Raw genomic sequence first — 26719 nt, 5'->3', positions numbered from 1 at the left:
GCAAATAGGACGAGGGAAGGATTTACATAAAGGGCGCAATTAGCGGCCCATTTGCCAACTATGTTGATGTACGTCTGAATCAACTCACACACTAGACCGCTTTTTCCTTTTAATAAATTCCAATCCATCAGAGTAAACAATCACTCGCCAGCCTCTTTTGTCCAGTAATAATGATGCAGAGTAAAGGTAAGTTAATAACATGTGAAGAAGCAACCGGGATTTAATGACATTCGGTAAGATGATATTAAAAGCCTCCTCAATATCGAAGAAAGTACCGACAACGAATTCTTTTTTGCAAGAGGGATTCCTTTATGTTTTTGACAATCAGAGCGGATTCCTCTCACCTACCCTTATGGCATGTGTAGAATGCTGAGTCTGCAGCTCCCGCTTTGCCAGCTACGCAGCTACGCGATGATATCACTAAAGTCATTCAATTTTAGAAGAAGCTCAGAATTGAAATGGACGACAAGGTAAACTGGAGTATACCTGAGTTTGAAAGTAAACTCGGGGAGTGTAACTTGTACTGATACACAGATAGCTCGAAGGCACCAGAAGGCATAGGCGCCGGAGTATGGCCCTAGAGCCAAGAATTATTTGTGCTGGCTAGTTTTCCAAGCATCTTTCAAGCGGAGGTGTATGCGATCTATCTATGTGCAGAGATAAATTGAGACAGGAATCTCCGGAATGAGCGAATTGCCATTCAGGAACTTCATTTCTTATATGCAGATCAGTCAGCCTTTCTAAGCTTTTCAGCAGTAGGACAGAAAAATCAATTGGAGTAAAATCCCTAGAGGAAACATGCGAGCTCTTGTTTCACACTCTGCATAAAGAACCTGGGAATGTGGCATTAGAGAAATATAGAAGATGAACTCGCCTTTGGCGGCATGGCAAACTGATAGTAAATCCATTCCCAATTGGTAGGTTTGACAACAATGAGCTCGTTCATTAGCCACTTAGTGTCGTTTATGTTTACATCACGCAATTGTAACGGCATGACTCCTAAGGCTTCCGCTCTTACATATGGGACTACATATATTCATAAAGGGTGTCTATAATACAATCTCCATAAAGTTTTTATGTGGAATCACTAATGAATTGTAATGAGTTGCTTAACAAGAAACACTTCCTTAATTTCTAGCAAACACGCAAAATTGGGCCAACAATTAAGATTACACATGTCCCCATGTAATTACGTAAATATGTATGCGTTTATGTATGTGAATAAGGCGAAGAAGAGTAAAATGGCAAGATATGCAAAGCGGCACTGAAAATTGCTTTGTACGATAGCTTTCAGCTGTGAGATGATACGGAATATATTTAAGCAAATTTTATAATTTATAGGTTGGTTGAAAGTGTGAAGCGTTGAAGTGATGAAGAGAAAAGCGCTACTCATTAAACGGTAGATGGTACCGCATTTTCCCCACAGTATTCCCAACTGCAATCCGACTTGTGTTTGAATCGATGGAAGTATGCTTTGAAGCATCCCTGCCCGTTCAAAAACTGAGTCAGGTAAAAACCCACTTATCCGTGTTTTCCTTTTAGCCTGCTTTGCAAATCTGGAATGCAGAATGGAATGTATCCAGCGGCCCATCGATGTGTCATTCCATCTACGCTGCCAAGTTTGGGTACCAGTTTTTCGTGCCACGAAGCGTCGCGTTTCACAGATGCCAAATAGGAGCCCGGTATAGTATTTAGTTCTTCACAAGGCCTGCTAGAAGTTGGCGTCGCCATTGCTTCGGACCGCGCGCGCTTAGCATAACACGGCCTAATGCTGCTAAAATCGCTGATGCTTTTTCGGTCATATACTCCAGGTGTATCTTGAATGATAGCCCCCTGTCTATCATTATTATCAGGCATTTCATTGAAGACAGTGTTGTAATGCTATGAATGCTAACTGGTCTAGTTACCACCTCTACTTTTCTCCGGCAAGATATGAGAAGGAACTTCGTTCTTTGCTCGCCGAGTTGAAGGCCGTTTTGCACCAGCCGTGAGTTAACAGTCAGACCATAGCTGATTAGCTTTTTCGCAGATGTCACTTAGTTTCTTAGCAGTAATGCTGTAGTCATATCGATATCGTCAGCGAAGACCTTTAAAACTGTAGTTCCCTCCATTTGTGGAACAACATTAAGACGTACACCAGAAATAGGAAGGGGAGCTCGACCAAATACCTAAGAGAAGCCAATTGTTATTATTTTTTTTATTAATTATTACAACGATGGATCAGATATAGTGCAGAGGCAGCCATTAAAGGCACGGAAGCACGCAGCAAGGTCGATTTGGTTTTTATAGAATATAAGATGGATGGCATTTGACTATTTGTCAAAAAAATGTAGTTTCATCCTTCAATTTAGCTTCAATCTCAGTTCTACCTAACAAATAGATTGCACTAGTTTTATTGCATTCACCTCTTTTTCAGTCAGTTCTAACCTTAAAAATACAACTGGTAAAATTTCATGATATTCTATTCATTAGTTCGTGGGTTTTTACTGTAAGAACAAAGACGGTGGTCTGGTGACTGACATTAAGAGCATACTTAAATTATGGAGGGAACACTTCTCGAACCTGTGAAATAGCGATAGCTGCGCATGTCACAGAGAATGTGAAGATCCCGATACCACAGTCATTGGCCACGGAACTGTTGTTCCGCTACCCGAGGTGAGGTAACGATGTGAGAATAGCGATAACGCGGTTAAAGAACGACAAAGTCGCTGGCGCCGACGGACTGCCGGGTGAGCTATTCAAACGTGGCGGCGAGGAGCTGGTAAGGTGCATGCATCAGCTTCTATGCAAAATATGGTCGGATGAAAGCATGCCTGCCGATTGGAATTTAAGTGTGCTCTGCCCAATCCATAAGAAAGGCGATCCTGCAATTTGTGCCAATTACCGCGGGATTAGTCTTCTAAATATCGCCTATAAGGTTCTAGCGAGCGTACTGTGTGAAAGGCTGAAGCCCACCATCAACCAACTGATTGTACCTTATCAGTGTGGCTTTAGAGCTGGAAAGTCTACCATTGACCAAATATTCACAATACGCTAAATCTTGGAAAAGGCCCTTGAAAGGAGAATCGACACACACCATCCTTTCGTTGACTTCAAAGCTGCATTCGACAGTACGGAAAGGAGTTACTTGTATGCCGCGATGTCTGAATTTGGTATTCCCGCAAAACTAATTAAGCTATGCAAGATGAGGTTCCTCAATACAAGCAGCGCCGTCAGAATTGGGAAGGACCTCTCCGAGCCGTTTGATACCAAACGAGGTTTCAGACAGGGTGACTCGCTGTCGTGTGACTTCTATAACCTGATGTTGGAAAGGATCGTCTAAGCCGCAGATCATAACCGCTCAAGCACAATATTTTATGAGAGCGTACAATTGTTTGCAGAGGAAGAGGAATGCCTCCTCCGCGTTGGAAAGATTAGGTGAAGATGAACTTGGCTTCACTTGGTGTGCCCAACTGGTGCCGGTTAGCTCGAGAAAGAAACGATTAGCGCGCTTTGTTAAACTCGGTCAAAATCGCGTAAACGGTTATCGCGTCAATTAAGAAGAAGAGAAGCTCGTGAGTTATTGTGCTAAGTGTGACTCTCCTTTTTGTATTCTCAAAGCAAATGATCAAAAAGCATTTCATGTTTTAATTTTACACTGCTTCTTGATGGCGAAAAAAATACCATTCAACAGGATTGCCTTGTTCTTGATAGAAATTACGTTGATGAATAAAACTAATTTTGTGAGGCCGGGGACTTTTCAGCCCATGCGTTAACTGCAAATGTTGTTTTCTATTTTTGTGTTATTTTTAAACGAGATGACTGTGTAAAAATACATATTTTTCATCTGGAGGTCGCTAGATTCATAGATGTCAAAACACTTTCTTGACAAATGCTTAGAAATGCGGAATTCGGTTAATAACCAGGCCCACCTCTCATATAACGGCAATTTTCAAAATAGAAAAAACGTGATATCTCTGTTATAAATAAATCAAAATGACTAAAGAAATATTAGCAAAGTCAAATGTTGGAAAATGGGCGGTGCCACGCCCCCTTTTGCGAACATATGCGTATCTCACCGTAACTTGGTACACGTATTACTTCCCACATTACTGAGGTCCCACATAAATATTATTGAGACTGGCTAAAAACCACACCCACTTTTTATATGCTAAAGGCTAGCACTAACTTCAGAGTCGCGAAGAATTTATTGCCAAATGAGAAGAAACGTCAAATTTATGAGCATCGCTCCAGGAGCAATTGGAAAATTTTGGTAAGAAAAGTGTTTTTAAAAAAATCATACAGAAGATTTAATCTATACCCTTTGTGAAGATGTTTCACTTCAAAATGCTACATCTTCAGAGTATTGGAACGCAGGCTTAATCTTAAATGTCTTGTGCACCTCAAATATATGCAAAAAAAAATGTTGCTGGCATGTTGCGTGGTGTTTGTTGTCAACTGAGTACTGCTCTGCTGTGAGACACATATGAACCTTCACGCATGTTTCACGACAATGGAATTTGTATGGATTTGGGAACGCGAACGATACTTTGGGTTAAATTTCCGCTCGCCCGCTTGAGCTACAAGCTATAACTCTCTTTGTCTCCGAGTTCGTTAAATTATGTATTAATTAACCCTTAACGGCCGAAAGGGGGCACATTAATTAAGCGATAGAAAACGAAAGGCCCCAATACGGGGGCATGAAAAGAATTCAGTTTCCATTTCATTTATTTATCATCGTTTTAGTTTACTTAAAAAAATTATTGCAACTTTGTACATCTCTGGTTTGTTATCCATATAAAAGAATAAATCAAGTAAATATATTGAATTCATATCTAAATAAATTAGTTTAAATGTTTAGTCTAAGTTTTCATTCTTATAAACGTTTTAGAATTTCACCTAATTATCCGCCGTCTTATGAACGAGTATTACAAAAAAAGCTCTCGGCCGTTAAGGGTTAAGTAAATATTTCTCCAGCAATATACTTACCGCTTCTCTTATTTCTATTTATGATACTTACTTATACTCACAAGTTTTAATAACTTAATATCGTCACGAAATAGTACCTATTGATCTATTTTTGCTTTCAATATTCTTCAAAGGAACCCGAATTTTAAAAAGGTTCGAAAGCTACAAAACTTAAGTAGACAGTAAAAAAAGATGCACATCTCTCAATAAAGTCCCGTACTAATGCTTTTATTTTGCTATTATAATTTTTTGATAAAATGTAGGCAACAAACCCCATTTAAAAATTACTGTAAGCGATACATTCGCTTCCCAATTTCAGTGGAAATTTTTTGAATTTTTCTAAATTTTGTATAAAGTTTTGGTTATAGCATGAAGATTATTTCTTTTCTAAAAACAAAATAATGTTGCTCAAAAAACATGGAAAATATTGAGAAAAGTGTCTATACATCCAGTTCTGCTCGCCAGTGTAAGAGAACTGCTTATATCCACTTATTATTCCAAAGAAAATGAAGTCGTATCGGTGCCAGCATTCAAAGCGATTACCTCAGGCGTTGTAGGTGCACCCAAACGTACCCACTCACGCTTCAAACCGGCGTCCTGCCGCGCCGATTGCAGAGCCTGTTGCACCGCGAATATAGAACTGACTGCAAGACAGGCCGGTGGCTCACTGGTAGCCTTAGAGCGCATGAATCCAGCAGGGTTGGGATTCTTTTGGAGCAGTTCTACGCGAAAATCAATAGGTATGTCCTTGGCACCTGGAGGTTTATAATTCCAGGTACGATTAGTTAACAACTCTCCGGTTTGACGATCATATACCAAATGCTCGGTTAGCCAGTAGCCAAGTAGCATAACAAATGAGCCCTCAACTTGTCCGATATCAACGTAGGGACTCAGACTCTCACCAGCATCCTCTAGAATATCCACGCGCTCAATTAAATGGTTGCCCGTTAAAATGTCTACCTTTATTTCGGTTAGCGCCAAACCAAAAACAGAGTAGTTCAGCATGTCACCCTCCTTATAATGCTCACTTGCTATCATATTTATTTTTCTAGTCCAGGCTTCTTCCACAATTTTCGGCCAGCTGGCATTTTTACCGAGGGCTGCCTTGACTGGCGCCAGGCGTTCATTGAGCATGTAGCAGGCCTTTCGTACAGCGAAACAAAGGCTGTCGCTGCCCACTGAACCGCCGGTAGTATCCGAATTGACGCCATTGATTGTGTCGCTGTACTCGATTTTCACAAACGATACCGGTATGCCAAGTGTGTAGGCGGCAACTTGCGCAATTTTTGTGTTCAAACCTTAAAGTAAAGAAAGAGTACGTTTGTGTTTAGATACTTATGGAAATGGCTTACATAGACCCACCTTGGCCCATCTCTATGCCGCCATGTACAATGATTACAGTACCGTCCACGTGGTATATGGCTACAGTGGCAGCAAATTGTCCCAACAGATGCATTGGGAACTCCATTATGGCCAGCCCAATTCCACGCTTCATCCAACGATTCTTCTCATTGAATGCTTCAATTTGCTTTCGTCGTTCGCTATACTCAGTCGACTTTAAAAATCGTGGTAACAGTTGAACCATTTTATTTCCAAGTTTTATATTGATCAGACGCGCATCAGCGGGATCTATCTTTGCCTCAAATGCCATGTGCTCTAATATGTTCTCTATCATGGCAATAGCTTCGAGCGAACCAGGTGCTCGACAAAACGATGAACTGGGTGCATCCGTAATGACTGCCTGCCCCGATATGTGCGAGTTCAAGTTGTTGAGTTCATAGCAATTTCTCGCTGCATCGGCTGTGAAAACTTCGACCGGATTCTCATTCAATGTGCAACCGGCATCTTCGTAATATATATTCGTAAGCCCTACAATTTTCCCATTGTTTTTGATGTGAAAGTCATAATCGGATTGGCAAGCCCAACGCTTGCCAACTGAATTCATCATCGACTCGATAGTCTGCACAAAGCGTGCAGGTTGACCGAGCTTATAAGCGACTAATGACGCGGCACAAGCGACTTGGTTGCCTCTTGTGATTTTAGCACCATATCCGCCGCCGACTCGACGCACTTTCAATTGTACATCGTTTACCTTCATTTGCAACATTTTGGCGATGACCGACTGTGTGTGATCCATCCATTGAGTGGAGGTCCAAACTTCTAGACCGTCCTCTAACGGTACAGCTATGGTTGTATGAGGCTCCATCGTAAAATGATACTGAGCTCCAATTTCGAAAACCCCTCTTGCTGAGATATCTGGCTGATCTGAGAGTTGAATTTCATTTTGAGGAGATGCAGTCCGCTTAACCCGCGCCATTGTTTGTGCTTCGAAGACATCGGCCATAGTGGGAAGAATTTTAACATTGGTTGGACGATTGCTGTAGATAACTTTCACTTTCGTAGAGGCACGGTTTGCAATGTCACTACTAATTGCTACAACCACACCCAATGGCTGATTATAATATTTTACGGTACCACTGCAGAATATCTCCTCCACTTCTTATTGAAATGCTGCGTCGCAAAAGGTGTTGGTGCCTGGGATGTCCTTGGCTGTATAGAATGCAACCACACCCGTCATTTCCAAAGCCTCAGTAGCGTCGATATGTTCGATATTTGCGCCTACTTTAGTGGCATTGGCGAATGCACAGTGGACAGCATTGGAAGTGGTGATAACGTCGTTCATATAGGTTGCCTCGCCAGCGCACTGAAGTAATCCTAAAATTAGAGGGTGAAGGGCATGACTTTTTACCACAAAAGAATATTGAAAAATATGAATTTAACACACCGTCCAGTTTCTGTATGGGCTGTGTGATGGGATAATTTTTCTCAATCGTTTCAAATGTTTGTGATCCAGATGAAAGTGAACGCTTCAGAATGTCAGCTCCACTTTTATATTCATCTCTAACCTTCTCCGCTGGCGCAAGCCTAAGCAAAGTCTTATAGAATAGTCCACAAGCCAGCGCCTTGCGGTATTCGGTGCTGGGATCTGGTAACACATTATTGGGTAAAACTTCCGCATTTAGTACTTTAAATATTTGCGCTACTGTTTCCTTATCGAATAAATTGTTTCCTGCTAGGAGCTTCTCGGTACCAGTGGCATGCACAAAATCGGGATTGATGCCACCGAAGCAAATTCGTGCTGAGTTAACTATACCCCAAGTCGCTACATCCATTTCGAGTAGAAAGGCGGCATTAACAAAGGCATGCGCGTTTTGTGCTCTTGGTGTGATCTGTGGTATGAATGTCATTTAGAATACCATAATTTGTGTTGAGAATCGCACAATTTTTATCAAATGAGCTGAGACATAAAGACACTTACCTTGTACGAGTGATAAACAAACCTCTCTTTTGGGTACGCTGCCAATTCAAATGCAATAATGACCGCTTTACCGGAGGGTGATTTAAGATATTCCAGCAGTGACATACTTTTCGGTTGTGCTGGAGACTCCTGAAGAACAACTTGGGCATTGAGTGTCTCGAATGAAAGAAAAACATCGGAGGGAAATTCCGGATGTGCCTTTTTTATGCTGATATTACCCGCAAGAGTGCCCATCTTGTGATTTATTTGTGATTTGAAATAAGAAAGGATTTACTTTAACTGAGCTGTAGAATAAACAGTTCAATTCAATGAAAAAATATATCTCTCCCTCTTCATCTCTCTCCCGCTGACTCTCTCTCTCTTTCTATCCCTCTCTCTCTCTCTGCCTCAAGAAATACTCACATTGCGCACCGGCACATTGGCGACCAAATCGAAATGTTGCCACAACTGTTGGCAATACTCGAAGCCAGACCGTTGCTCAACTTTTTTGAAAATTTCCATAGCTTCCGTCAGACTTAAGTTAGCACCCAGCGTGAGTTTTTCGCCGTCAATAGTATACCGCTTCAACTCGGGCACTGCATGCAGGTCGATAAAATGCTTGATGTTCGGCGATCGTCTGTAGACGCCATGCGCTGTATTTCCCGCCACGAGTATATACTGTTCGTTGCCCACTTTGTCGAGCGCAGCGAAAACTTCGCTGAGCGAGCGTGGCCAATACCATTGCCTGTCATCTGCATAAGACAAAGCAGTAAGTTGTTGATGGCAGCTGCCCACGCATTGTCTACCCGCCGTTGGACAACCGACAAATTCGAAATCTTCAATGTCACCACAATCCTCAGGCAACCCATTATTGCTATCCACGGCAAATGATTTCATGGCATCCAAAATGGGCCGATAACCGGTGCAGCGACAAATATTGCCACCAAATGAGTTCTCCACTTCTTCCATAGTAACCTGACCGCCTTTAGACTCCAGCAGCCCATACATATTCATCACCATGGCAGGTGAGCAAAACCCACATTGTGTGCCATTCAGCTTGGCCAAACGCTTTTGAATTGGGTGATAACCAATTCGTTTGCCGCCAATGCCTTCGGATGTGGTGATCTGCCAATCCGCACAAGTGTTCAACAGCGTCAGACACTTAAATGGTCAACAAGTAATACATTTTCAAAATAGAGGAAATCATAGGCACCTGTAGTACATAAACGACTCACCGAATTAAGCGCCCAAGTGCGAGTCTCGCCGCTTGTTGGATGCTTGCCTCTGGCGACGCAAATGCAAGCGCCACAACCACCCTCCAGACACATGAATTTTGTTGCTGTTAGTTGAGCGTGCTCGCGAATGAAGGTGTTCAGCGTGATGTCGGCCGGCAAGTCGGATAGGTCCACTGCGATAGTCCAAGAAAAATCGAAATTATGTTATGGACTGTAATATTATATGTTGTAACCGCTGCGGCGCACAGTGGGCGCTTTTCGACCAATTTTGTTCAAAAATGGCTACTGGATCCAATTTTCTAACAATTTTAATATATTTGCTTTTAAATGCTCGTAATTGTTTTTGGAAGAGATTGCTTGGCCCGAACTTAAATTTTTTTTATTAAATCCAATGTCACCCTTGAATTGGGGTACTTTTGTGAAAAATTCAGGAACACTTGAAACAAATTTGATGTATTCAAATTTGGTTTAGAATTTTTGTATTGCAGTTCTAAACGACGGTATTACCTCAGAGCAAGTACGAAAATTTCTAAACTCTGTTAAAGAAGAACGAGATAGTGCGTCGAATGTTCTGTTCCATTGACCGCGGTTCGAAAACGAGCGGGAAACGCTTCGTTCAGCTTTTAACGAATATCCGTAAGAACAGTCTTGTCCAAGGATGTTCGAGAGTAAATAAAAGTGGGATACGAGATGTGATGTCGCAGAGATTATAATGAAAGAGCTTCGGCGTAACGAATTCGCAAGCAGGTCTGCCGTGGCCAATGTACATATAATAGAAGAAAGTGATGCGCAAGGCAATAGGCAATATCGGACAGAAATGACGACAACGAACGGTTGAGTATACACGTGCTCACAACGCCCTCCGGACATACTACTTTACGGTGGAGTTCCGGGAGGAGATGAAAAAAAAAAACAAATCCTGTTAAAGGGTGAAATCATCCCCTAACTGCCTAAAAACGTAGAGCCTAATTTTTTACATGGAGAAACTTAGAATAGTCACTGAAAAAATTTTCAAAAATATATATATTCGTTTTTGAGGTTGCTGAGCTCGCATTCGTTATTCATTTGTCCTTTTGGTGCCAAATTGAAGGTCAGTTCAAAATTTTAAAAACTTCTATATGGGTTTCTGTTGTTGTTGCGTCAGAACTCGTTGTCGTTAAGGGAAATAAAGAGTAACATAACTTCGCTTATGATTGGTACCCGCAGAAGTGTCCATCTGGCAGAGGAATAAAAAATTCGGACTCTGCAACCTTAAACACATATATATATACATTTTTTGGTAAATATTCTAGGTTTCTTCATGAAAAAAAGTCCTTAAGGGGGGCCTCTTATCAGTCGGCTTCAAAAAATGGATTTTTATTTATTGCAATCGATAGATATATTACAGGAGAATATGCCCTCAAAATTTTACAGCGGAGTTCAAAGTGATTTCGGAGTTACAGGCCTGTGTACCGTCCCTCGTGTGAGTATACTGACTACCTTCTGAAAACTTTGAAACACGTTTTCTCAAAACTATGTTCTTGCAAATGCCGTGTAAGCTTAAAAAAAAAATTCCAACCGATAATCTATATAAAGATAATTAAAATGCGCAACTAATTAACTAACAAAATACTAAAAAATGTCAATTCATTTTTTAATGTTATTTAACACCTTTTTTGAAAAAAATGCGAAAAAAGGACTTTTTTTCAATAATTAATTGTGTGCTCATTTTTTCATATTTTTATGCAAGAGTAGTCTATTGTATCCGGAAAAGCCTTCTGAATAAGACAATATTTTTCTTTTGTGCTTCAGGTGAAAACTACGACCGCAATCTTGCACGCCGTTTTACTAGAGCGCAACGAGAAGCTGTGCGAGATCCCTCATATGTCTGCCATTTTGTTTTTTTTTATTTATGTTAAAAAATTGTTTATTACTCTTCAATCATGCCTTCAAATAAATGTAAAAGATTATTCCTGTGTGTCGCTTTTTTCGCCTCGAAAAAAATTGAGAAAAACACCTTTTTTTGAAGCCACTGATAAGAGGCCCCCTTAAGCTTTTATGTAATTGGGGGATGACTTCCCGCTTTAAGAGGCGCTGGAAATTTGCGTACCTGCTCCGATGTTTTGTCATCTATTGGAACTGCAATACAAAAAGTCCAAACCGAATTTGAATACATATTTTTTTTTTTTTAAGTTTCTCTGAATTTTTCACAAAAGTACCCCAGTTCAAGGGTGAGTTTTGATTTAATAAAAAAATATCAAAATTGGGCCTTTACATTCTCCTCTAAAATAATATATGTAAAAGCTGTGAAAAAAAAACTATTAAAATCGGTAAAGAATTGGCTTCTCTAGGATTTTCGAAAAATTTCCATTGTGCGGCGTGAGCTTACCGTTATAAGACGTGCCATTGATGATAAAACAAGTAGCCATTTGTTCGCCGCTTTTGGATTCCAAGTCAGCGGATTTTCAAAATATTTCTCTAAGATGAAGTAGGCGCTAAAAATTGAACGATTAAAAGTTAGATTTGCCTTTGGGTTTTGTTTGTTTATTTAGTTCTCGTTTTTCCCGATATTTCAAGTTGCGGCACCGTGAGTTCCGATGTTCGCGAAGTGACTACCAAATGTCATTGCGTTCATGCTGTTAAAAGTAAACAAAAGGAGGTTCGACTGACAGGAACGACTAATGATGACTGCAAAAAATTTATGTAGTGCCATAATTGAGATAAGGCGTTAGCTTTTTAATTAATTTTGTACTAATGAAAAGAAAACCAGTTCTCTTCAACGACAATGGGTTACTCCTTTCAAATTTTATGAGCGGCTGAAACTTGTATTCCGATCTATATTGGCTAGTTTTGTTATCAGTGTATTAGGCATTTAAATACATTTTGTGTTAGAGGTAGACATATATTTATGTACATATGTATGTATGTTAAATATTGCCATTTAAATATAGAGTTGTTTTTAAGTTTTGAAGTAATCATTTTACGGTAATTGAAGTTGTGCATTCGCATAAACAAATGTACTAGAAATGCCAACGCTGCTTTGTGTATATCTCGGGATTTCGTTTTTTTTTAAATATCTAAATTCCGTGGTTAGTGGATTTGAATATTGGTGTTGATAAAAGGTTGCATTGCCTCATATATAAACACCCTTTGGAAAGTGTTCTCTTCTTCTTCAATGTCGTTACATGTCAATGTCCCAATCTACAGGCATGCCTGCCAATCAGACAGTGCCCTGTTAGAGCCCGAAGAAGATTTCTCATGCCCTTCCTGTTTAGTTTCAACATTCGGTTTATGCGGCAAATGCTCCATTCTTGCCACGTCATCCTACTTGTTGCACAGGTCAGGAACTGAGTCCATAGCCCGTTAGCAGCTCTGATAGTGTGTTTGCCTATAAGCATCGTACAAGTTGGTCTGAATTGGTCTGGTTGGATCGATAATGTGGTACCCAATCTTGCTAGTTCATCTGCTTTGCAGTTGCCTGCTATGTCGCCGTGACCCGCCACCCAGAGCAGGTTTACTGTAAAGTACTGCGATAGTTCTGCCAAAACGTCGATCCATTCTTTTACTGTCTGCGAGTTAATATTAGGTGATTGTAGTGCTTTCAGGGCCGACTGGCTATCTGATATATCGCACCCTAAATACAAAAGGGGCACAACTCAAAATTTTCCACACTCGAGCTTGACTTGTTTACAGTAACACAGAAAACAAACTATGTGACATATCACGCTGAAATTTGCCATGTAAGCTTATAACAGTCTTACCAAAAAACAAAAAATTTATTTTTGCCATATGTCATCCGCGGACCGTTTTATTGATAACGTCTCGCTCATATTTGAGCACAAGGTACATTTTGAGTTGTGACCCTTTTGTATTTAGGGTGCGATATATTTATTTCTCTTTTGGTGAGAACACTTTTGTTTAGGACTAACAGGCGTTCCCTGATAGCCAGAATTTCATAGCTTAAAGTACACTACAGTTATCCGGTAGCCGGAATGAAATGGTGGCACTGATTTCCTCAGAGTGAAGGCTTCCGCCTACTTGTTCACTTAGCTTGGCAGCATCAGTATAGATACTGATTCTACTTCTATTGTTCATTACCCCGTTGTCCTACTCTTCTCTCGTTGGGAAAGTTGTGGTAAAGAATGTATTGACATGCAACTCTACTGAGTAACAAAAGTCTATCGTTTGATGTATTAACAACTCTTTTGCAAGCATAGAGTGCTGTGGCTGTGTTTTTACTCTATCATCAATCGTTTGTTTCCACGAAAATTTCCTATCTAATAAAGGGTTTTCCAATAAAAGTTGTTATTGGTGAATGGATTGCGCTATCAAGAGATGATTAACGATTTTTTATGGCCGGAATTGGATGCTACTAATTTAGGTAACGTTTATTTTCAACAATGGCGCTAAGTGCCCCAAGCAACAAAACCATTGATCTTTTACGGGAAAAGTTTCCGGACCGTGTTATCTCTCGAAGAGGTGATCACAATTGGCCCCCGAGATCTTATGATTTAACACCTTGTGACTTTTTTCTTTGGGGCCACGTGAAAGAGAAGGTCTACGCCAACAGCCCAAGGCCGATTCAAGACCTCAAAGATGGAATTCGTGAGGCTATCGATGACATAGGGCAGCCACGTTTTCTTGCAATATTAAAATGAAACCTCTTATTGGAAAACCCTTTACTAGTCCTAGGTAGCTTAGTAGCTAGTAGAAATCTTATTGTTCTTTGATAAAAAGTTCGCGTTCGCTCAATAGTGGCTTTTCTGTCAATTTTATGAAAAATAACTGTCCGCGTCAGGCCAAGAGAGTGTCCGCTTAAGGGCGAGTAATTATTAAAACTTGGTATAGGAAAAAATGTCCGTTCAAGGGTATGCCCGACTAAAAGAGAGGTTAGGAGAGGAGAGGTTTCTCTGTATATAACTAGCATTTATTTTAATACAACTAACAATTTAAAGATGAAAGTGAAAATTTAACAGATTTAAGTAAATTTGACTTAAAAAATGTATTTAAATACATAAGTATGCATATATGAGCACCGTCATAGGTTAGGTTAGGCTTGGCAGCCGCATAGTACATAGAGACAGCGATGCTACTTAGACCACGAAATGGGTCCGTTGTGAGCCACAGGATCTGGGCTACATTTCTCCTTTCATATTGAACCATCCTGAGCTGTTGACCAAGCGCAAAAGGTTGTTGATACCTAAGGTGTATAGATTATCTATATTCATTAAGAAGTAGGTTCTTAGATATCGGTTCCTGCTTCTGGCTAGAGTCGGGCATGTACAAAAAAGGTGTTGAATGGTTTCCAGCTGCTCCTCATTCCTGCAGCTACGATAGAAATCATGCATGTAAACGCCTAATCTCCTTGCATGATTTCCTATAAGACAATGTTCTGTGAGGGCCCCTACAAAGGTTCTATTTTGAAGTCTACTCAAGCTTATAATATTCTTGAACAGACGCCTTGGCCATGTTTGCCTAGCAATTCCACAGATATTGGCACTAATTCATCTTTGATTTACCGAACTGATTAGTGCGTCCTTAATAAGAAGCTTATAAGTTGCGAGAGGTCCTACTTACAGCTCAGTCATACTTTAAAAATTCCCTGTTTGCATTAAATAAACAGGTTGCGCATCTATTTGTGTTTAGTTTATTAGTAATTTAATGGGTTGTGTCAAAATGTTTCCGGTTCACAAAAAAAAAAAAAAGCACAAGAAATCACGCATTGGGCTTACACTTTATTTGTATTGAATTGAAGAAAGTGTTTTTCGGTACGAGTCCCTAAATTTGGGATCAGCAAATTAGCGATAGTAGAGGCGCCCTAGTTAGAGTTTTCTTTGGAGCTGTTTTTTAATGCATTGTTCTTTAATCACTGAAAAAAAATTTCCATTATTTGTTTTTATGCCAAGAAAGGAGACGAAAAGTTCGAAAATAACAACAGTTTCCAGACATCAAACAATACTTCACTTTGACACCTGATAAGACACTATTGGGATAACAATGTTGTTGTTTTTTTACATATTTTTCGTATATTTTGTTAATATTTCACTCAAACTCTGCAATAACCAGTAAATTAACTCTGCTAGGCGGTGCTAGAACCGAGATATTCGACATAGTTTTATATTATATATTTAAACATTTTTTTATTTCCACCATGACCTTATAAATGGAATTATTAAATAAAATGAACAAAATGACTATTACCGGCAGAAATTAAGAGAAGATTTACCTCCTACTCCTATATTAAATTTCAGAGAACAAGTTTTACGATCGCTTGAATAACATGCCGCATATCCATATTTGAGCGATTTTCTTTGAAAGTGGTGTAAATGGTTTTTGTTTTATATGGAGGTACTATATTTATTTCTTTATTTTTTTATATAAATAGTACATAGCGAGACTAAGGTCTTTTAATAGTACTTCAACAATATTATAAACAACTGGAATATTTTTAACATACAAGTTTCTGAATCAAAATTTTACCAACTGTAATAATAAGAAGAAAAGAAGCAGTAGAAAAAGAAAAGAAGGATTTAGAAAAGAAAAAACAAAAGTAGTAATTAGAAAATAAAGAGAGAAATTTAATAAAAATAATCTAGATGATGCCAGGTAATTAAATTTTTCAACGATGAATTTGTTGTGTCTGAGAGACCTTACTGGTATCAACTTCTCTGTCAGATAGGGAGGAGACTGAATAATGTAAGTTTGCACATTATGGCGTTATTAAATGCCACATTAAGTTTATGGCATGATGTGGAGTCGAGTTTGCTGTATACCACCTCAGAGTACGTAATGAGAGGCATAATTAACTGGAGAACTAATTTGCGCCTCGTTTTCTCTGGCGTGAATGTTGCAGATACTCTCAGTTTACGCAATGTAGCATAAATGTTCCCCACAACCCTATTTATATGGTCAGCACAGGTAAGTTTTGTGTTGAGAATAAACCCCAAATTTTTTACCTTATCCATAAAGGTAAGGGAACTTGTACCTATCCACAATTTAGGGATATTGTCAACATGCGCAGCACTATTACATATAGGTAAGACATATGACTTTGACGCGTTCAGACATAAAAAGTTTTCATTAGCCCATACAGAAATATCAGACTGTTTATTTTGAAACATAAATCTTCAACGAGACCAATACGACTGGGCATTCACATACTGACAAACGGTAAAAACATCATTGACAAAAATACTGAATAAAAGTGGACCAAGGATAGACCCTTGCAGAACACCAGTGTGTACGTATCTAGACTGAGATGCTAATTTACTGGTCTTGACCTTCTGCTTTCTGTCACCAAGGTAGCTGGCCATGAGCTTCACCGCACTGTCTTTGAAGCCGAAATAGTGTTTAAGCTTCAAACATAACAATTTGTGATTCACTGAGTCAAATGCTTTAGAAAAGTCAAGTAAACAAAGTAGAGTCAAGTCTCCGTTGTCAAAACTAATTCTAATATCGTCCAGTATTTTAACCATTGCTGTCGAGCAACTGTGACTTAGTTTGAAGCCAGATTGTAGTGGAGAGAGTAGACGATTGTCCTGTACAAATGATGAAATTTGCGTGGCCATCAAGTTTTCGCAAACTTTGGAAAATGTGGGCAGTATGCTGATAGGTCTATAGTCACCAGCATAAATAGCATTTGTCTTTTTTGCGAATGGGAAAACTATAGCCTTATTCTCTTTTAAATTAGGAACACAATTTGTTTTCTTACCAACACTAATAAAGTAGTCATTAAGTTCATCAAGGTCAATCTCACGTTCGGGACTTTCCTTGCCATGAATTTTAAATTTTTTTAGGTTGCGCCGCAGTTCTCTTGTTGGAAGTGACTGATCAAGTTTTGAGTAACTGTACCAACGTTTCGCTTGTCGTTTGATTGCAGTGGTTTGATTTCGGATTTCCTTGTACCGTCGCCAAGAAGTATCCGTCCAGTTTTTTCTCCACTTAGCATAACACTTCTTGCGCTTTCTAATGGCAACTCGAACTTTCGAGTTGTACCAAGGACATGAACTTTTAAAACATTTACAGAACGAAGCGGAATGTGCATGTTAAATAACGAGGATAGGTTACGGATGAGGAAGATGAGTTTATTACCAACAGTACTAAGAAACCAACATTCATTCCAATTTATAAAACCCATGTCTGAATACGAGAATTAACATTCAACGATTTAAAATCACGATACTCGTACAAAATATTAAGTCATGGTCAGAGATAAAGTCAACTTGGTCGAATTTAAGAATATGTGACAAGTCACATGTTATAAAATAATCAAGAAGATTAGGTTGTGAGTTATTTGAATATCTCGTTGGTGTAATTCAGTTAACAACACAAAGTCCTGCTGTTGCCAACTGGTCGAATAGTTTACTACTACTAGGCTCATTTTTTAAAAGGTTAACATTAAAATCACCACACAACAGGATACGTTCGTAATTTAAGACAAATTCAGACAGGTCAACAAATAGTGTATCCAGAGCAATACTTTTGTTAGGATTGTAAACACATGCAATTAAAATTTTATTCATGCCATCAGATACTTCAGTAAATAAGTATTCATTTCATTTCACAGTTATTTGACTTTGCTATCAGTTTAAATTTCAAACTTTTTTTGCAGTACACTGCAACTTTTCATTAACGCTCGAACTCAGTTTACCGAACAGACCTATAAATTTGAGTAGAACTGAACAAAAACAGAAACAACAAAGCACAAGCTCGCAAGAGTATATATATGTCAAAAAGTAAGGTGAATTTGGTTGTAAAATGAAAAATCTTTATTTATTCTTGTAAATCAATTTCATCCCCTTCAAAATAATCTCCTCTCGATGAAATATACTTATTTCACACGGAGCCAAATCAGGCGAATACGGTGGTTGCGGAACGATATGCGTGGAATTTTTGGCGAAATGGTCACGAAGAACGAGTGCATTGTGCGACGGTTATCGTGATGCAAAAACCAAGAGTTGTTGGCCCATAATTCTGATCTTTTTAGACGAATTGCTTCACGTAAATGACGCATAACGCTCAAATAATATTCCTTATTAACAGTTTGGCCAGGTGGAAGGAATTCATAGTGCACCACACCACGAAAATCGAAAAAAACGATCATCATGACCTTTATTTTTGAACGACTTTGACGTGCTCTTTTCGGTCTGGCCTCGCCTTTAGCACTATATTCGCTTGATTGGTCGGTTGTTTCAGGGTCGTAAGCATAAATCCAAATCTCATCTCCCGTAATGATGCATTTGAGCTTGTCCTGATAGTCTGAAAGCATTGTATCACACACATCAACGCGACGACTTTTTTCCAAGAAATTGAGAGTTTTCGGTACCAAACGAGATTTGACTTTTCGTAGTTTCGCACTTTTTCAAAATGGTTTTCACAGATCCTTCTGATATTCTGATCATATCATTAAGGTCTTTCACAGTCAACCGACGATTTTTGAGCACTAACTCCTTCACTTTATTCACGTGTTGGTCATCTGTTGACGTCGATGTTCGTCCGAAGCGCTCCAAGTCATCAACACGTTCCCGACCCTCTTTGAAGTCTTTGTGCCACTTATAAACATTTTTCTGCGACATGGTCGAATCAACAAATGCCTTCTGCAACATACTAAACATTTCCGCAGCCGAAATTTCATTCCGCTAACAAAATTTGATGGCACTTCTCTGCTCAATCAAATCAGACATTGTAAAAATCGAAAAATGCACTCTTGGTCGTTTGGTAAACACAAGCGTAAATATAATATACTAGCAAACCCGGCCCCCTTCGCTGGGCACACTAAAATATAATAGATATGGTTTAGAACAGAAAATAATGGTTTTCATATTATTTATTTCTTTATTCTTTATTCAAGCGTTTTGGCATAAACAATATTTTGACGTGATAACGTCTTATAATTCGATTTAACAGGCTGCACGCACGAAAAAATGTGTCGTTACCTTGCTCATTAGTGTTACCTTGCTCATATGTAGTTACCTTGCTCATTAGTGTTACCTTGCTCTTTAGTGTTACCTTGCTCATATGTAGTTACCTTGCTCATTAGTGTTACCTTGCTCTTTAGTGTTACCTTGCTCTTTAGTGTTACCTTGCTCATTAGTGTTACCTTGCTCTTTAGTGTTACCTTGCTCATTAGTGTTACCTTGCTCATATGTAGTTACCTTGCTCATTGCATTGAATGAACTGCAAATTCTTTCACCATTCGAAAGCTACATCCTCCACGAGTAACATGGATTATATTTTATTTTGGAAATAGGGCTCGAGATATAGGTCAAAACGTGGACCCGGGTAACCTTCGGATGTGTATGTACAATATGGGTATCAAGCTTTCGTCTGTCTCAAAACTTTTTGAGATAACAGTAAATGATAAGTTATATTTTGCTGTCAAAGGCCTAATATCTACCAACCAGCATGGTTTCGTTGCAAGTCGCTCCACTGTCACTAATTTATCTATTTTCAATGGTTACTGCATTTCAGCCTTCCAGAACAGATCCCAAGTTGATACAATTTATACAGACTTCTCTAAAGCGTTTGACAAAGTATCGCACCGAATACTCTTGTCGAAGCTTGCATCATTGGGTATACACTCCACGTTTTTGTCGTGGATCAAATCATATTTGTCCAACAGGCACTGCGTTGTAGCCGTTGATAATACGACATCTCGTGCATTTATTGCGTCCTCTGGTGTCCCACAGGGAAGTATTCTAGGACCCCTTCTCTTCATACTTTTTATTAACGATATTGGTTCTTGCTTTTCGTTTGCAGAACACTTGTTGTATGCTGATGATCTAAAAATATTTGCGGTGATTAACAGTCTTAGTGACTCTGAAAAGTTGCAAGCTGACTTGCACAATGTTCGGAATTGGTGCTATTTAAACCGTTTGTCACTAAATATTAGCAAATGCTTTCACGTAAAATATGCTAAATCAAACAATACTTTGCATACTTCGTATAGTATTGCTGGCTTCCCTTTGCAATCCGTTGAGGAAATTAAAGACTTAGGCGTTATTTTCGACTCTAAGCTGATTTTCACCAGCCATGTTAACCACGTCATAAGACGATCATATGCGATGCTAGCATTCGTACGCCGAAATTGTTCTGCATTTACTAACCCATACACTCTCAAAACATTGTATTGTGCTTTTGTTAGATCAAGATTAGAGTATGCCGCTATTATTTGGAGACCGTACCAAATAGGTCTGTCTAATCGGATTGAGAGAGTTCAGAAAGTATTTCTTCGTTTTGCGCTCCGATCTTTAAACTTTTCTGAACCTGTACCATCGTACCGCTCTCGATGTTTATTGATTGACTTAAAACCTCTTGATAGCAGACGATCTATTCTATCGTGCTCATTTATTATTCGTATCATTTCTGGATCTATTGATTGCCCTTCTCTTTTAAGTAAAATTCAATTTAATATACCCAATATGAGGCTCCGACAGTACGAAACCTTTAAAATTGGCTTCTCGAGAACCAACTATGGGGTGAATGCTCCGATTCCTAGGGCATGTGCAGATTTAAATATGTTTTTCAATTCTTCCGATGCTGATTTTACGTGGCCGTATGGGATCTTAGTCAATCATCTTAAATCGTTCTTTTCTTAGTAACTACTAAACTATTGTACATTAGCTTAATATAGTCTGTAAGAATGTATCCATTTAAAGACAATAAATAAATAAATAAATAAATAAATAAATGGAAGCTGTTGGTGAATGCTTTAGTCCAGAGTATTTTTCATGCCGCTCCGTGACTAGGGTCTCGAGATAGAGACCAAAACGTGGACCCTAGAATGTGTTTGTACAATATGGATATCAAATTGAAGCTGTTAGTGAATGCTTTAGTACAGAGTATTTTTCATGCCGCTCCGTGACTGGGGTCTCGAGATATAGGTCAAAACGTGGACCCGGGTAACCTTCGGACGTGTATGTACAATATGGGTATCAAATGGAAGCTGTTGGTGAATGCTTTAGTTCAGAGTATTTCCATCCGCTCCGTGACTAGGGTCTCGAGATAGAGACCAAAACGTGGAGCCTAGAATGTGTTTGTACAATATGGATATCAAATGAAAGCTGTTGATAAGTGCTTTAATACGGGGTAATTTTCATACCTTTTGATGACTAGGGTCTCGAAATATATGCCAAAACGTGGACCCGCCGTGTCTTTGAACCGAATTAAACCAAACTTACACACATTGTTAAGTAGGTATTGAAGATGATTTCCGTATAGTTTGAATACCTATTGGTAGATAGGGTCTCAAGATATAGGTCAAAACGTGGACCCGGGTAACCTTCGGACGTGTACGTACAATATGGGTATCAAATGAAAGCTGTTGGTGAATGCTTTAGTACAGAGTATTTTTCATGCCGCTCCGTGACTGGGGTCTCGAGATATAGGTCAAAACGTGAACCCGGGTAACCTTTGGTTGTGTATGTACAATATGGGTATCAAATGAAAGCTGTTGATAAGTGCTTTAATACGGGGTAATTTGTTATGTTATGTTATGTTATGTTATGTTATGTTATGTTATGTTATGTTATGTTATGTTATGTTATGTTATGTTATGTTATGTTATGTTATGTTATGTTATGTTATGTTATGTTATGTTATGTTATGTTATGTTATGTTATGTTATGTTATGTTATGTTATGTTATGTTATGTTATGTTATGTTATGTTATGTTAAAGTATATTATGTTATGTTAATGTTAACTCATTCTCTATATCCACACAAAATATCTATCAAACAAATAAAATTAAAATTTTCTTTTGAAAAATGCAACCAATCAATCTGTATTTTCTTATGACGTTATCACGTTAAACTATCGTCAGTAAACCGACTTTACAGACACCCTCTTTTTTTTGTTTTTCTATTTGTTTTTGAGTAAATATAAAATATAAATTGAAAATCAGGAAAAAAGAAGATTGTTTTTAAATTTCAAATCAACGCATATGGATAAACAATCGTCTTTTTTCCTGATCATCCATGAATTTTTCGTTTCAATTTATATGTTTTATTAAGCATTGGAGCTTTTTTAACCATTATCCATTTATATTTTTCAAAAAAAAAAACGAAAAAAATTGTTTTTTCCACGAACACATAATTTCATTCGGATTTCACATTAAATTCTCAAATTTCGTAAGAAATTATTCACTGTTCCAAAATCCACTCCAAAAAAATTCACAAACAATTTTTACATGTTGCACTTCCGTTTTTTCCTTATGGCATCCAAATCAGAAAGAAATATTGACACATTGTAACTCACACTGTCAATTTGACAGTTCAGTTCCGCCCCAAGCGTTAAAAAAGTAAGCGACATTATGGCTGGCTCAAAAGAACGCTGTACCCGTTGCCACTGCTCCGAATTACAACCAAACTTTACGAAACCCATTTTCAATACTTACTTAACAATGTGCATAAGTTTGGTTTAATTCGGTGCAAAGACACGGCGGGTCCACGTTTTGGCATATATTTCCAGACCCTAGTCATCAATAGGTATGAAAATTACCCCGTATTAAAGCACTTATCAACAGCTTTCATTTGATATCCATATTGTACAAACACATTCTAGGCTCCACGTTTTGGTCTCTATCTCGAGACCCTAGTCACGGAGCGGCATGAAAAATACTCTGAACTAAAGCATTCACCAACATCTTCCATTTGATACCCATATTGTACATACACGTCCGAAGGTTACCCGGGTCCACGTTTTGACCTATATCTCGTGACCCTATCTACCAATAGGTATTCAAACTATACGGAAATCATCTTCAATACCTACTTAACAATGTGTGTAAGTTTGGTTTAATTCGGTGCAAAGACACGGCGGGTCCACGTTTTGGCATATATTTCCAGACCCTAGTCATCAATAGGTATGAAAATTACCCCGTATTAAAGCACTTATCAACAGCTTTCATTTGATATCCATATTGTACAAACACATTCTAGGCTCCACGTTTTGGTCTCTATCTCGAGACCCTAGTCACGGAGCGGCATGAAAAATACTCTGAACTAAAGCATTCACCAACAGCTTCCATTTGATACCCATATTGTACATACACGTCCGAAGGTTACCCGGGTCCACGTTTTGACCTATATCTCGTGACCCTATCTACCAATAGGTATTCAAACTATACGGAAATCATCTTCAATACCTACTTAACAATGTGTGTAAGTTTGGTTTAATTCGGTGCAAAGACACGGCGGGTCCACGTTTTGGCATATATTTCCAGACCCTAGTCATCAATAGGTATGAAAATTACCCCGTATTAAAGCACTTATCAACAGCTTTCATTTGATATCCATATTGTACAAACACATTCTAGGCTCCACGTTTTGGTCTCTATCTCGAGACCCTAGTCACGGAGCGGCATGAAAAATACTCTGAACTAAAGCATTCACCAACAGCTTCCATTTGATACCCATATTGTACATACACGTCCGAAGGTTACCCGGGTCCACGTTTTGACCTATATCTCGAGCCCTATCCAGCAATAGGTATCCAAACTATACGGAAACCATCTTCAATACCTTCTTAACAATGTATGTAAGTTTGGTTTAATTCGGTGCAGACACGGCCGGTTAGCGAACACACACAAAAAGTTGACTTTATTTTATATATAAGATTTTTTTCAGTTTGTGTCCGAAAAATCCAAATATCTTACGGAACCCTATTTTTTCCAAAATAAAATGTGATCCATGTTACTCTTGGATAATGTAGTTTTCGAATGGTGAAAGAATTTTTAAAATCGGTCCAGTAGTTTTTGAGCCTATTCGTTACAAACAAACAAACAAACAAACAAACAAAGTTTTCCTCTTTATAATATTAGTATAGATTACTGATAATGACATTCACATAGATACATATTAGACATTCTGAGCATTAAATGTCTATCAAGGAGCATTAGGTGGCTGCAGCAACTGCATTTTCAATGCACTCAATATTAGTCACCCTAACAGGTTTACATTTAGGGCGAACGCGTACATACACATGACCACGAATAGTTAAGGCGGCTGTGATTTTTTGCTCTCGCCTGAGCTGCATAGCAAAACGCATTAGTTCGCGATTGCTTTTTGTGAGACATTCGTGTATGTGCAATTTGCCTTCTCATTTGAGCCCAGCATCTCAGAGTAATAGTGGCCGCTTTTTGACTTTGCAGTAATTAGCCACTGATTTGAATAATCTTGAGCTATCAACAGAAGATGATAATTTAATTATAACAGTAGACACAGTAGAGTTGCTCTGCTTACGCAGTCGAAAGGCGGAGGAAACTTGTGGCGCTGGCATGTTAAGCGTATGACACAGGCTACCAAAAATATTGTCAACTAGCAACCCGCCCAGCTTCGCACGGGTATAAAATATATACCCTATGTCACTCACTGAAAAAATGATTAAAATCGATCTAGTAGTTTTGGCTTATTCATTACTGCCCGTGGCCCGCACGCGTTAAATTTGGAGTAAAACAATTCCCCTTTCTTTATAGCATGAAGATTTCCTGCTATCTTTGGGATATCTAAATTCATACCCTACATTTTTGCATATTAACTTTTTGCATTTTTACATATGTATTTATTTTATTTTTACAACAATTACTATATTACAGAATGTCTTTATATACAACGTTCATAGCCTTCTTGTCATTAGACAATACAAACATGTTTTCTCTAGAGGTTACTATTGAAAGAGCGACATACAGTTGGCCATGTGAAAAACAGTCAACACTCAAATCTAAGCCTGCAACGTTGAAGGTTTGACCCTGAGATTTATTAATGGTCATTGCAAAAGATGTCTTTACCGGAAATTGTAAGCGTTTAAATTGGAATGGTAGATCCGATGGTATCAGAGGGATTCGGGGAATCAATACATCTTCTCCGGTACCACATCCTGTGAGTATTGTGCATTCTATTATGAAAGTTTTCAGTGATTTTACCAGCAAACGCGTGCCATTGCAAAGTTTAGGTGGACTTAGGTTTCTTAATAAAATAACAGGACAACCTATTTTCAGCTCCATTTTGTGAGGAGGGAGTCCAGACGGGTTCAAAGAATTTAGAAATTCTGTAGGAAATTGAACAGCTTCTTCCAAATCGAGAACAGTATCGACCGAGTAGTATATTTTCGTCGGCGCATCAATCTTTGAAATAATCAAGTTATTTACTTTATCTACTTGTTCGTTAGTTGGTGACAGAATAGCTCTTTCTTTAAACCAAGATATTGTCTTATAACTTATGTTATCAATGTCTGGATAGACATTGTTGACTAACTCTTGGATGTTGTCTATCAAAACACAAAGGTTTTCTAGGTTAATCCTTCCCTCACTTTGTGTTAATTCTCCATTGCCAACTTTTAGCAGCATCTCTGGAAATAGCCTGTTCTCACGTGAAGATGACGAAATCCTCATATTAGTTTTAAGCTCTAATTTATTGACATACGACTAAAGGTGGGATCTTTTTAGCGAAGCATTTATTTCGTCAGCACGTGTTCCTCGAGTCACAACTGGTAGGCTTTGACGGAAATCTCCTGAGAACAGAATTGTACATCCACCCATAGGTGCATTTTTGTTGCGCAAATCGCGCATTGTCCTATCCAGTGCTTCCACAGACGTCTTGTTTGACATGGTAGCTTCGTCCCAGACTATTAATGAGCAGTCACGCATCAATTTTCCTGTATTGCTCTGTCTAGAAACACTACAGACGCTGTTATCATCATCGGTGGCGATTTTCAGCGAGAGCTTGATTGTAGAGTGTGTGGTTCGGCCTCTTTCCAAAAGACTCTTTCCAAAAGAGTAGCGGCAATGCCGGATGACGCAACAGCTAACGCAATTTTTCCGGTAGATCTCAATTACTAATTACTGTTGTAATATCTTGAAAAATATTGTTTTTAGTTATATGCTGTAAAGAGCCATATACATAGATCTATATGAAAATAACAATGTGTTTAAGGTATTTAATTGGATAAGGATTAATGTTGTACCCATTTGTTGAAATCGCTTCGAAAATAAGCTATTAGTTGTCGTAAAAAGTAAATGACAAATATGTTATTGTATGGAATTGATAGCAAACTAAACGCGCTCCGAATCAATAAAAACTATTCAAAAACTGTATTTTAATTATGTGCGATTTACTAATATAGAACCTGAAAATAGCGTTTTATTTCGCTGTAAAATTGTATGTACATATAATTACATGGAATTCAGTACATACATAGATACATATGTACATTCCGAAATGAAATAATGCGAGCGATTCGTAAATACATACATACATACGTCAC

General features: G+C 38.6%; 2 protein-coding genes across 2 annotated transcripts; both read right to left on the bottom strand.

Annotated features, from left to right (window-relative positions):
• Positions 1 to 5138: 5138 nt before the first annotated feature.
• LOC128863126 (uncharacterized) lies at positions 5139 to 12277 on the bottom strand. The gene is made up of 7 exons (XM_054102087.1): positions 11849 to 12277; positions 9481 to 9653; positions 8669 to 9406; positions 8267 to 8500; positions 7733 to 8177; positions 6310 to 7662; positions 5139 to 6245 (listed from the first exon to the last, which is right to left on the bottom strand). The coding sequence occupies exons 1-6, from the start codon at positions 11886 to 11888 to the stop codon at positions 7448 to 7450; spliced, it is 1845 nt and encodes a 614-aa protein (XP_053958062.1). The 5' UTR covers positions 11889 to 12277; the 3' UTR covers positions 5139 to 6245; positions 6310 to 7447.
• Positions 5440 to 7291, bottom strand: LOC128871761 (aldehyde oxidase 3-like). The gene is made up of 2 exons (XM_054113813.1): positions 6310 to 7291; positions 5440 to 6245 (listed from the first exon to the last, which is right to left on the bottom strand). Exons 1-2 carry the CDS (start codon positions 7289 to 7291, stop codon positions 5440 to 5442), a joined length of 1788 nt encoding a protein of 595 aa, XP_053969788.1.
• Positions 12278 to 26719: the final 14442 nt, after the last annotated feature.

The sequence above is a fragment of the Anastrepha ludens genome, chromosome 2 (assembly GCF_028408465.1).
Source record: "Anastrepha ludens isolate Willacy chromosome 2, idAnaLude1.1, whole genome shotgun sequence".
NCBI lineage: Eukaryota > Metazoa > Arthropoda > Insecta > Diptera > Tephritidae > Anastrepha > Anastrepha ludens.
The sequence above is the reverse complement of the archived record's forward strand: the minus strand, read 5'-3'. Positions and strand labels throughout refer to the sequence as shown.

Coding starts and splice junctions, on each gene's coding strand:
- LOC128863126 (XM_054102087.1), bottom strand. CDS start 11,888: ATGGCTACTTGTTTTATCATCAATGGCACGTCTTATAACG. Junction 9,654..11,848: donor CAATGGCACGTCTTATAACG/GTAAGCTCACGC, acceptor GGACTATCGCAG/TGGACCTATCCGACTTGCCG. Junction 8,178..8,266: donor TTGTTTATCACTCGTACAAG/GTAAGTGTCTTT, acceptor TTCATACCACAG/ATCACACCAAGAGCACAAAA.
- LOC128871761 (XM_054113813.1), bottom strand. CDS start 7,291: ATGGCCGATGTCTTCGAAGCACAAACAATGGCGCGGGTTAAGCGGACT. Junction 6,246..6,309: donor CGGCATAGAGATGGGCCAAG/GTGGGTCTATGT, acceptor CTTTACTTTAAG/GTTTGAACACAAAAATTGCG.